A 13,623-nucleotide genomic window follows, 5' to 3' on the forward strand; every position below is an offset into this window, starting at 1 on the left:
GGTGTTTCTGGGTGTTTCTCCCTCATATCTGCTTCGAGGTCTTGATTGTGGCATTTCTTTGAGGTTTAGAATCCAGTATTCCTGTAATTCTTTTGTCTTTATGAATTTAATAAAGAACTCTGTCTCGTATTCTGTCCAAACATACCGTGTCATCTACGTCAGGTGACCTATAAATGCAAAAAACTGTTTCCATTGCAGTTTTGCTAAATATTTCTTTTTCGAAGTGCCTAAAAAACAACCACCTCAAGCGAGCGTAAAAACTTTTTTGCGAAAAATGGGAGTTTTTGCGAAATTGACGTGTTTCCATTGGGCGTATGCTTGAACAAAATTGTAAAACATTAAAAACCCATGTGACAACCTACACCCACCTGAGATTTGTTGTCATAAGAACAAGTTTAAACTTGACAATACGTGGCCTTAAAGTCACTATAATCAAAATGGATTATTCTTATTTTTATGGAATACTGCAGTAGCCTATTTATTATAAATTATTTATCCATGCACATCATTATTTTTATATTAAATTATATGTGTCTTTGTAATCATTAATCAAAAATAACTTCCCCGCTTTCTTGCAGCCACATCTCTTCTCTTCTCTTCTCTGATGACGTGTTTACTGGCGCGAGGGCGGGACAACCTGTCACTCACATGACATCTCAGCAATAGCAAACGACAACGATCCAACAATCCATTAAATTTCCGATGGACAAAATCAAACATTGACCTCACTGATCTATATAGAGAATCATTATACAGTTCAGTGATTGACCTACATTTTGTCTTGTTCGAGAAGCCGTTTCACTCGGAAATACGTCACAATAGGGAAGAAAATACTATCGCAACTTCCGTATTGACTTCAATGCATGGATTGCAAGTTTACCACAGTAAAAAAAAAAAAAAAATACGACTGGAAAGTTAATCTGAAGGATAGGCCTATAATTCACAAATGATCATGTACTACTTTATAGTTTTGAACTAACGTTAAATGCTTGAAACTAACGCTGTCACGAAGAAAACAACAGTTTGGTGACCTATTGACAAAGTCCTCCTAGTGAAGACTTCCCCGTGTGACAACTAGCCCCGCTTGTACACAACACTGACACGCTAATGTGAATGTTGCCGAACATAAACATTAACATAAAGGCCAGTTGCTTTTTGGTGGGATGGTAAGACTTGCTTGGCTCACCCTCAACAATGTTCCAGTGCAGCCTGCGGCTATCCAATGAGAGCCCAGCCCTCCTCCTCTGCTCTCCTCCTCTCCCGCCTCCTCCGCGCGCTCTCATCTCTCCGCTCCGCGTGCAGCCAGTGACTGCTGCTGCTGTCTCGCGGCGTTTGGAGAGCCTGCACGCGCGCTCTATGGATGCTGAATCTTCGGCGCTGCTGTAAACTCGACACGGAATCAACATGTCCAACCCTCCGCACGACCCGTTCTACTCGTCCCCTTTCGGACCGTTCTACCGGAGACATTCACCGTACATGGTGCAGCCTGAGTACAGAATCTATGAGATGAACAAACGACTTCAGTCCCGGACAGAGGTGAGTTTGGCATCGCTCCACATGAGACAGTGACAGCTGTAGTTTGGGAAAAGTTATGCTGGCCAGTGCTTTTTCAAAATTATTCGCACTTTACCTGATTGCACAAAACTAAGAGTGTGAACCAAGTGTTGAAACTACAGCCTATGTTTTAGTTTGGCAACTGGTTGACTTTGTAATCACTGTAAGTTGCATGACTGCACAAGTGTATTGTGCATTGTGATGATATTGCTCAGCCTCAGACCACTTGTATTCGGGATAGTGATTCCTCAAAATTCCAATGCACTTCCATGGAATTATTTCCAGCTTCGGGTGGAAAAAAGCGCATTTTAATATAAATTTTCAGTACATAATGCGCATTTAGGGACATATTTCAGACTTTCTGGTGAGCTTTTCTGAATTTACATAATTTAGGCACTGCGTACAGAATCAACATCCACTTTGATCACTAGTTAAAATCCACGTGGAGGCAGTAAGTTAATGAAAAGCGCACGAGCGCAGAGGAATGATGCTTTTCTATTAGAGCAGCACAACTGTTCAACAGCACAAAAAATAAATAAAATAAATAATAATAATTTCTACTATAAAAACTATACAATTGTGGCTACTAATAACCTGACTATTAGTTTAAAGGAAAAGGATTAAGTGTATACAAGATGCCAAAAGCACTTTATGAAAAAGCAGAACCGTCTGGCGTGCAAGAGAAAATTAATAGTCCCACAAACTTTGCCTCAAAAGTGAAATCAGCACTGGAATGAAAAGCATTATTTGATTTGAATATTTTGAATGCATTCAGAACTTGAATGTTTGCATGTTGTCAGTTTATTTGAATAACTATTCATAATAATAAATATATTGTTGGGGAAAACTAAAAAATCAAGGCAACATAATAGTCCATTTGAATTTACTGTTCACTAATTTAAAAATAAATGTCACATTCAGCCAATTTATTGTTGTCAAGGCAACTACAGATTTCTCAGCACATTTTCAATTAACAACACAAAATATTTGAATGGTCATCACTGTATGCTTTTTATGACTCTTAACATCAAGGGAACTCTGCAATCTTTGCCTCTAAAGGAGAGATCAATTGAATTAGACATAGGCATGTAAACCTAATAACGGTGATAATGAACAAGCATAAAGATTATAGTATTACCACACACAAAAAAAGAACAGTGACAACAAAAACAGCATATTAATACATTAAGCAAACAATAAAAATAAATCTATAACAGTAAACACATAATTTATTCATTCTGCAGTGCATGATGGGAACTCACATATATTGTTCGATATGAAGTTGTTTATTCTGACAAACTCTGTTAGGTTAGTTGGGACCAAAAAATGTTAACAACAGTTTAATCACAACGAAACATAGACTATATGCACTTAAAACACTGCCAGCATTTTACCTCCTTTATTGTACTTTTAAAATAACAGTAAAACGTCTGTAAATGATAGCTGTAAATATTTGTGCTGTGACACTGGGACATGTATGTAAAGCTGATCCCAATGGGAAATAGTCATGTTTTCTTCAAAGATCCGCTGGTTATAATGCAAGTCTTGCAACCTCTACCTCCGTATTCCACTCAACTGTCAAAAAAAGAATATATCTAATTATAGCATTTATTGCTCTCACAATCAGTCTTGCCCATTTGTGATGTCATAGACAGAATTCCCCTTAAGTGTCCCATTGAAAAACACTGGTGCCTATCGCTGTCGCAGTTCTGACACGTGCGCCTCTGCTCATGTGTTTGATGGAGGTGTTGTAACTTTAAGGAGACCTGGCCTGTATTGCAGAGATGCAATGGAACAACATCTTGAATAATGCATAAGCAACGGCCCAAACCCTGTAGACTTCCACTCTGAAACGGCACTTACCAAAGAGCCTAATAAACATGTGCCAATATATCATGTTAATCTTCACAACCTCACTTTGGCATAAAAGGGCATTTGCTAAGATTAAATCTTTATGTGTGATCGATCTTGATAAGATATTTCATTGTGAGGGTAACAATGAGTTTAGTTGACAAATGTGATTTGTTTCTGGAAACTGTTGCAATCTATGCATCTCTAAAGAGGTAAAAAGAGAGAAGTACAATTAAGAAAAAGAAAAATCACTTATTTTTAAAGAGATTTGTTTAAATAATGTTAAAGAATCAAAGTATAATTGAATTTTGTGCTGATCGAGAACTTTTTTTCTCATCAAAGGGTTAATATTGGATAAGGTTTCTGAAATTAATAAACAGTGTTATTGAAATCAATAATTCACTCACTCAAATAACTGAATTGTATTGCATTGCACTTAAATAGACATTGGATGAAATACTAGTCAGTTCATGCACACCACTTAGAGAGTACATCGTTCTTGACAAATTTGGAACAAAACATTCTGATGTCTCGTTTGCTGTTTTATACCTGCAACATGTGAGTTTCATTGAGAATTCTGTTTAGGATGGAGGACTCAAATGAACAAATGTCTCTGCCCTGTGTACACAAATCCATCTGGCAGATGCTAGAAATGTTTGTAAAAGGTCTGATATCTTGTATCTTTCTTGCAAATTGTAGCTCGTATTGGTGCCTTGCACAGCGGAATAATAGCACAACGCTATTGCTAATATCTTTGCAAACAATGAGCGCAATGTTTATTAGTCGAGCACGCTGATGTGCATTTGAAGCCAGTGTTATTTAGCACAGATTTTAGAAGGGAGAGTTCCCCCCACAGCCATCCATCATGTAGACATCCAGACTTTCTTAGTTTAAAAGCTCCAGGCAAACACTGAAACAACAGGGGGAGCGCAGCGCTGAAGTAGCCACTGTCAAACAAAGGTGTTTGATAATCACTTGGCTCTGTATTTCTCTGCATCAGTCATTTAATGACTGTCCAATAAGACTAACTAATCTATATATTAGCGCTTAACATGGGAATTAAGCTCCACGGTGCACATCACTTGACTGGAGTGAAAGTAGAATTGGACAAAAGCAGGAAAGAGCTCAGGAAAGCTAGACAAGAGGGCTCAAGAGTCCCGACTCTTGACTTGAGAGTTCTCAGTACAGAAACTGGTGATTGATGTATTTTATTGTCCAAAGGCTAAAACTGTTCAGCCCATTTGCTGGAAGCAAACTAACTTCAGAGCAGAGCAGTTAGTGTTGCGTTTTAAAGAGCACCAGAGAGTTTGTCACGGAACGCTAGATAAATGGACTTATAATGAATTAAAGGTGAAATTTGTAATATTTTTTTGGAAATACTTTCTCCTAACCCAGCCTCACAGAGACAACAAGTCATTTATTGGTTGATTCTGTAAACAATGTGATTTTATGGTGCAATCAAAACATTGCTGTTTGTTTGAGCTCAATCGATAGCTTGAGTTTGGGGAAAGGCTATCTGTTATAGATCTAGAGCTTTACGGTCCTTGTGAAATCAAAATGGACATTTTTAGGCTTTTAGCATGAAATGTATATATATATATATAGCCTATATAATAAATCAAATAAACGAGTCATAATCAACTCATCTTTTTACATAAACCATGAGAAACCATAAAAAAGCTTTAATTTCACTCCCTCATTCAAGTCAAGAACTACTGCCATCAGATCACTGTTATATTTCCAATACTTTTTTTTTGTTGTTATGCTTTATGCTTTTCAGCAAAAGACACCAGAAACATACTACCTCAGCAGACAGTCCTTAGCATGTCAGAGATGTCCGAAAGACTGTTCTCAGTTCAGTCTGAGCACTCTTGGAGTGCTTGATTGAGATGGCAAAAATGGGCATCATTCATAGGATCATATTCTCCTGGATATCAGCTCATTTTGAGTAGGAGTGACTGTCAGGCACATCCGAAAGTGAGTTTTGATTGAGTAACTTGTAGATCTGTGCAGACTCGAGTTGCGAACTGTTTCAGACAGTTCAGTCCAATTTGGTCAATTGGCTCTTCCAGTTCACTAATAAGAACCAGTTCAAAAGAATGATTCAGGACATCACTATTGCAAATATGGCCGACGAATGAACTGACTTTCCTTGAAATGGACTTTGATACTTTGTATAGACTTTGTCTTAGTTACCATGCTTTTTTGGCTGACTGAACTGAACAGTACTATAATATACAATAGCATGCTTTTGCATTATGCTGCATCCACGCCGTTAGGTTCATTTTGACTGCTGTATCAGCCTGCGCTGCATAAACCAAAAAATGTGTGCTCCTTTAACAGAAGCCATATAGAGTTTGCCTGTTTGCCTTGAGGCATGCATCCTGAAAGAGCATCAAACATGTTTGCTGCCGTTTAAAAGGTTTGCTGGATAACCTGCCACATAAGCATATGCAAACAAGCATGCTGGTTAACATTCAGGGGAGGAGTTTTGTCGACCTCCGCTGGTATAAGATCATTAGCATAATGCGTCTTAATATTCACAAGCTCTGAGAGAGTGAAAAAAAGAAGAGGTCGCCAGTAAGAAAACAAATGAAAGACTAGCTGTATTAATATGTCTAATGCTTTTGGAATGGGATGCATTTATGCAAAGGAGCGGTGCGAGTTCACAGCGGGGTTTCGTTTTGATCTGAGGGCGATCGATAATGCATTTCACTGTGGAGAAACTCAGTATCAAAGTCCTCGAGGTAAACCGATCATCGCAGATCTTCCACAGTCCCATTAGAGCTTAAAATGGCACCAAATGGCGAATCAGTCTAACCATGTCCATCATCATTTATATTACATGCTGCTTAATTGATTTTGTAGAAAGCAGGTGATGGATAATGATTGAGTTTTAAGAGCACATGAAAAGTCTAGCATCAATTGACGTGTCTAGATGTACGAGTTTTGTTAAGCAGTCAGCCATATAGGACTGAGATCTATCTAATTATTTTGATATCAATGATACTATCAGATTAATACACATGTATCATCTGAATTTTGGTTTTTGTAGTAGCAGTGGACTTCAACTTTATTTTGCACTCACTATGGGACGAATATAACGCACAACTCTCTTATCAATTGGCTGCATTATGCAAAAACAGGTTGTGGGGTCCTGGCTGATATGTGACATATTACATTGAAAACAAAACAGAAGTAAAACATGGATTCTCTGGAACAATAAGGTTGCGTTCAAACTGGCAGGATACTAGGACAATAGTCCCACCTTTTTCCTGCGGCTTTCCCAAAGTTCCTTCCAGGCTACACTGTTGCGCTGATAACAGATAAAGAGGGATCGCCCATTTTTACCAACTTCCTGTTTTTAGACTTTTTCTGTACAGATCATATTTTCGATTCCTTTTGTCCAGCCCTGAGTGATGATGTTTTTGAGGAGCCACAAATGTGTTATCATTGATAAAACAGTGAACACAAATAAAACAGTTCTCTGCTGTCAACGTTCTGCATGTGTTGGTTTTTACTGCACTTCATCAATATTCGGATGGGTTGTGAACCTTCACGCATCTTTATGCATTTGACCATGTTTTATACCATTATTCTACCATGCTACCATTCAAGACGTTTGAATGTTTTTGAGTCCAAGGCTGCATTTGTTTGATTAACAAATACTGTAAATATTAATACAATTTAAAAATAACTTCTATTTTAATATTTATTTAATGCTATTTATTCCTTTGATGTCAAAGCTGAGTTTTCAGCCTCATTACTCCAGGCTTCAGTGTCACATGATCCAGAAACCATTCTAATATGCTGATTTGGGCTCAAGAAACATTTATTATTATCAACGTTGAAAACAGTTGTGCTGCTTAATATTTTTGTGTGAACTGTGATTCTTTGATGAATAGAGTGCAAAAGAACAGCATTTTTATATATATACAGTACCAGTCAAAAAATTTGGAAACATTACTATTTTTAATGTTTTTAAAAGAAGTCTCTTGTGCTCATCAAGCCTGCAGTTAAAAAAAAAAAAAAAAAAAAAACAGTAATAATATTATGAAATATTATTACAATTTAAAATAATGGTTCTCTTTTTTAATATACTTTAAAATGTAATTTATTTTTGTGATGCAAAGCTGAATTTTCATCAGCAAGTACTCCAGTCTTTGGTGTCTTATGATCCTTCAGAAATCATTCTAATATGCTGATTTATGATCAATGTTGGAAACAGTTGTGCTGCTTAATATTTTTTTTATAACCTGAGATACTTTTTTCAGGATTATTTGATGAATAAAAAGTTAAAAAGAACTGTATTTATTTAGAATAGAAATGTTTTGTAACAATATACACTACCGTTCAAAAGTTTCAAAACTATTTTTTTTTTAAAGAAATTAGTACTTTAATTCAACAAGGATGCGTTAAATTGATAAAAGGTGATGGTAACGATTTATATTGTTAGAAATGTTTTTATTTTGAATAAATGCTGTTTTTATGAATAAATGCTGTTAACGTTTTACTCATCAATGAATCCTGAAAAAAGTATTCCAAAAAAATATATTAAACAGCACAACTGTTTCCATCATTGATAATAACTGAGTATCAAATCATCATATTAGAATGATTTCTGAAGGATCATAAGACACCAAAGACTGGAGTACTTGCTGATGAAAATTCAGCTTTGCATCACAAAAATAAATTACATTTTAAAATATATTTAAAAAGAGAACCATTATTTTAAATTGTAATAATATTTCATAATAATTATTACTGTTTTTTTTTTTTTTTACTGCAGGCTTGATGAGTATAAGAGACTTCTTTCAAAAACATTAAAAATAGTAATGTTTCCAAACTTTTGACTGGTACTGTATATAAAAGTCTGTTATTTTTTATCAGTTTAATGCATCCTTGCTGAATAAATATTCTTTTTTTTTTAAGCCTAACTGACCCCAAACTTTAGAACGGATTGAACAAACAAACAAAAATACATGTTGGCACAGTTCTGGGGTTGTTTTCAGTGCTGTGTGTCATTGAGGGTGAGGACTTTCTGAAGGATGTTAGTTCACTTCCTTTATTGCCTTTATTGCATTTGCATAATTCAGATCATGTGCACTTAACCTTACACTCAAATTTTGTCGACATTCTGTTGTTCTTAAAACAGCAGAACAAGGACAAGCAGACGAGAACAGCTTGCTAAAATAATACCCATAAACGTTGTTTATGCTGTCTTTGTTTACTAAAATGAGGTATCATGAATTGATGCATGAATTGTTTACGTGCTTACTGCCATTTCTACTGCGGTTTTGGCTTGTTTACATAGTTAGTATTCCCTGAGATCTGTCGGTGGCTGTCACTGATGTAGGTGGTAGAAGTTCAACAGCAGTTGTACAAACCCTGCACATGATTGCCCACACACAGCTCTGTTCAGCTCATCAAAGACCTTGTGTACATTTCACGAGTCCTGAAAGGTGAGTCTAAATGGAGTCTGCCTGGCTAAGGACTTTTTAAATGTCAGTTTGCAGATGTGGATATATAAGGGCAATTTACACCAATTCCCAAGTTGTGTGAGCGATTAGGTTGCCTTCAGCATAGCACCATTCAAAACAGAAATGTTGATTCTTCTCGTAATACTATTAATGCTGTAACACAATGCCTCTAAATAAAATCGGAATTCATTCTAAAACAGACTTATAGATTTAGGTGGTTAGGAAACACAGCTGTCTTGTTGAAACGTTCACAACAAACACCAACAGGGTGAACACACTGATCCAGCACAACCCAACAACCGTTGGAAGCTGGTGTTTGCCAAGCTATACATTTAAATTTAGATGATGGCAGAAGGGTTATAGTGTTAGATATCGTTTGAATTTTAATGATTCCGATTCTTATCGATTCCTAATTTAAATTCCAATAAGGTAGAAAACAAACAAACTTAGTTATCATTCACATTTATTCTAAATCTTATTGCAAAACATTTCATTGTAGCTGAATACCAAAAATCAACAGGCTAAAGAATACTTACACAAGGAACTTTTGCCTACGGTTTAAAAATACCATAGCTAAAACAACTAGCCTAACTCATTTAAATTTCAAGCATTATTAAGTAAACACTTAGTAATTGAAAAAGCACAAATAAACAAATTAGCAACCGAAAAAAAAGAAGAAAAAAAATACAACTGAACAAAGATACTATTGAAATAAACGGTGTTTAAGATTTTTAGGTAATTAAACTAATCAAATGTAAAATAAAACTGCACTTTTATGCTAGAGAGAGTGAATTTTCTCTTAGTTTTTGTTGTTTGATTAACGTTATTATAGAGACGGCAGCAGAAATAATAGGCTGTTGTCAGTTTAAGAACTGCACGGATCACATGCGTTTTCTTTGTCGACTGTTTACGTTCACTTTAGACATAACCAAAGGTTTACAAGGATATTTTAACATATTTTTGTGTGTATTTGTCCGTTCAAGTGCAAAAAGACACGGAAGAGAACTCAGTTCAGTATCGCACGCTATACAGTATGAGAGGCGGCTTTCTTTGCGCATGTTTTGGATGTGTGCACAGCACAGACAACGGCGTGTGAGTCGTCTTGCACTTGAATGGTTTAAAGTTTAAAGATTGGATTGGTTTAAAGATTAAGCGTGCAAAAACATTATCCAGTGTGACTTACATTGCATTTGTTTGAATGAAATAAATATGTGCAGCATTAAAACTGAAATGAAAGTAATTTTGAAACTTGAGGAAATTTTTCAAAAATAAAAACTAGTGAAATTGTTTGAAAAAAAACTGACTGTGTGTGTGTGTGAGGTCTGTTTAAACCCTACGTTGACATTTTTGACCTTGACCATCTTCTTTGAACATGTAAAAATGCAGAACGTTTTTGTGATGGCTAGGTTTAGAGCAGGGGTCGGGTCCTGGAGGGCCACTGTCCCCCAAAAAAATGTGTGTGTGTGTAAAAAGTTCAGTTAGTTGTTGTGTCTACAGTAGCTATGTGTTGTAAAAAGCACCTGCTATTGTTATTTACCAAGGATATAGGACGTTGTTGTTTCTCTAAGCTCTTGGATCTACCATAAATCTGAGTTGCTTGGCCCCTGCGGAACAGTGACTGGGTCGAGAGCCACCATTGGCACATTGATGAATCCCTTTAGACATTCCAATCAATACGGCTTTATCTTCAGGCAGCCCGTGCAGACGCCCATGTTAGTTCACCTGAGGTCCTGAAGGACTGATCTGTGCGCAGTACATCAAAGCTCACTATCAGCTATAGCATGCTAGACAGCTACAATCTGCACTTGAGGCAGGAACCTCTCATTTTCCATGTCAGCTACAGATTACTGATCTATAGCCGACTCTCTCTCTTGGCTGCAGTGTTATATGTCATCTTTATCAAACATGATCTATGTTTCTGAAATGCAGCAGCTTTGGTTTATTCCATTATTGTCAGTCAAGAGCAAAAAAAAAAAAAAGAAAGAAAAAGAAATACAAGAACAGCGCAGCAGGGGGGCACAGATATATCACTATAAATGCAAACCACATCGCTAGGGAACTTTTGTACAGTATAAGAAATTGATCCTATTCAACTGTTAAAAATCCAGTCCTTCCTTTCCAACTTTGGCACATCACACACCTGTACGCAAGTTTACGGATACTGTTTGCAAGGGCTGCTGAGGCATTAAATAGGGTTAATTAGTGCAAATGGGCAATCAGATTTCCCATCGATTGTGACGGTACAGATTGCCTTCCAGATAAATGAAATCCTATAACTCTGAGTCCTGGTGCAGATACTGATAATGCTGTTAGCGGCCATTAATGCTCTTCTGTAATTAGCTTATATCAAAGTAATTAAAACAATGACAGTGTAAAGTAATTATGTTACATGCTAACTCAATATTTCGTCCATGTTATCTCAACCTATATGCTCGATATCTTGTTTTCTCAGCATAATGGAAGACCCTTTCACCATTTTTGTACATGTGGGTCATTGTCTTCATTATGTACTGAAGTGATTTCACAGAATGTCTTTGTTGATTGTGATTTACAAGACTAAAATAGGGATAAAAAGATTAAAAAAAAAATATATATATATATATATATATGAACATATAATATTAATTTGATTTATGCGTTTTATTATATTCTGACCCTTTAAACACTTTAAAAAGCTGCATCAAAAATGTAATAAAAATATACAAATAAAAGTTATTATTATTATTAATGACACTGAAAATCAGTTTCTTAAAATCTAATGTAAAATAACTTTTTATTTTAATATATTTTAAAATGTAATTTATTCCTGTGATAAATTTTCTTCAGTGTCACGTGATTCTTTAGAAATCATTCTAAAATGCTGATTTGGTGCTCAAGAAACATTCATTACTGTTATCAATGTTGAAAATAGTTGTGCTGATTAATAAATTTGTAGAAACTGATGCATTAATTCAGGATTCTTTGATGAATAGAAAGTTTAAAAGAACAGCATTTACTTGATATAAAATCCTTTGTAACAATGTAAAATTCTTTACTGTCACTTTTGATCAATTTAATGTGTCCTTGTTGAATAAAAGTATTAATTATTGACTGACCACAAACTTTAGAACGGTATAGTATATGGGTCAATGACGTGACGGGTCATTTTTTTGTCCAAAGGCCTTAATAATAATAATAATAATAATAATAAAACAAATATTAAAAATCCAAAGTATGTAAGGTAGTACAACTTGATCTCTTTTACTGAATCCAAAAGGTTTTAATTATATTTTACTACATATCTACATACGTATTTTAAAGATTTTGAAGTGTCAAAAGGTCATTCGGTAAAACTGATATAGTAAATATTTAAATGGAATAATATTGTTTTTAATAACTAAAGGAACTACAATAATACAAATATAAAGCAGATAAGGCTCTTTTTTTTACATTTCCCCTTTTCTCCTTTCCCTGTGCAATGCTTTACTTGAGTATGTTGGAGTGTTTAGAGTAGTCCAATAAATGATTACATTTATGAGATCAGTGATAATTTTATTTAATATTTCTTCTGTGGTACACACTCTATACTATCTCAACATCAATGTCAAATCAGTTTTTAACTTTCAAATCAGTGGTTAAACCGAATGACTTTTTTGATGACAAATTTTTTCCATCTTGTAAAAAATGACAAAAAACAGTGTTAATTGATTGTACAAACCACAAAATCGTATTGTTAACACCTAGGTAAACTAAAAAATGGTTTTAAATATAGTTATATCTCCATTCTATTTTTTTTACACTTTTAAAAACCTTATTCGTCAATGACCCATATATAGTGACCATTACAAAAACAACAAAATCTATAGTCTAAAAAGGCTACTTAAACTATTACTTCATCAGTGTTATGCACTTGGACCTAACCTGAGGTCAAAGGTCGTTGGTGCTGAGGGGGTCATTGGTGGTGACTGTACAGCATTGATGGATCCCCCTGCGGGCCATTGACCTCAGCACCAGGAAGATGTTGAAGTGGAGGAGATCAATGAACACTCAAAGAGAGCAGTCAACACCTGCTGATACAAACACGGTTTGATAAACTCCGCTCAAGAGCATCCATCAATGAGCTGCAAAGAGATATTGAACTGCAGAGAGCTCAGGGAGTCGTGGGATTTCAATCACAACTACATGATTGTCATGCAATATGGCTACAAAGGAGATGAGACTCACTGACTGAAGATAGAAAGAAAGAGACAGTGATTTGTAGGGCTGACTTACGATTAATAACGATTCATCGATTTTAATCAAACTTAATTTTGATCAAAATCGATACTTAAATCCCAAGATTGATTTCTTAGTCTATGCTGTTTTTGGTTGATGTGTGAACAAAACTTCACTAAACATTTGTAGCGTGCTTCCCATCTAACAATCACAATAAGCTTTGTGCTGTATTATATTTGATATGAAACAGTCTCAGCTTTCAAATTCTTTCAATTTTACCTTAAAATTCAAACAATAAATCTTTAATGTGGCATGACAGATCACTGTAGTGCCTCAGTTCAAGCGGCACGTGAACCGATCACCTCTTCCTCGTTACTTAGTTATAGCACGAAATAAACTTGAATGAACATCAGAAGGTATGTTGAAAGAAGCAATGCAACTTATTGAAATCTCTTACGTAATCGCTTAATCAGTGTTTTGCAGAAAGACGTCAATAAAACAGCTTGTGAACAATGTCACGTAATGTTACATTTACCTCAGAAAA

At 35.5% G+C, this 13,623-nt stretch overlaps 1 protein-coding gene across 2 annotated transcripts in view; it reads left to right on the top strand.

Annotated features, from left to right (window-relative positions):
* Positions 1–1,292: 1,292 nt before the first annotated feature.
* The window catches only part of ldb2a (LIM domain binding 2a), a 56,026-nt gene continuing 43,695 nt past the window's right edge, over positions 1,293–13,623 (top strand). For both annotated transcript variants that reach the window (XM_084429788.1, XM_084429789.1), the window contains exon 1: positions 1,293–1,536. In XM_084429788.1, the coding sequence (XP_084285914.1) occupies positions 1,405–1,536 (132 nt within the window). In that variant the 5' untranslated portion in view covers positions 1,293–1,404. The remainder of the gene's footprint in view (positions 1,537–13,623) is intronic.

This window comes from Rutilus rutilus (assembly GCF_951802725.1).
Source record: "Rutilus rutilus genome assembly, chromosome: 14".
In the NCBI taxonomy this organism is placed as follows: Eukaryota; Metazoa; Chordata; class Actinopteri; order Cypriniformes; family Leuciscidae; genus Rutilus; species Rutilus rutilus.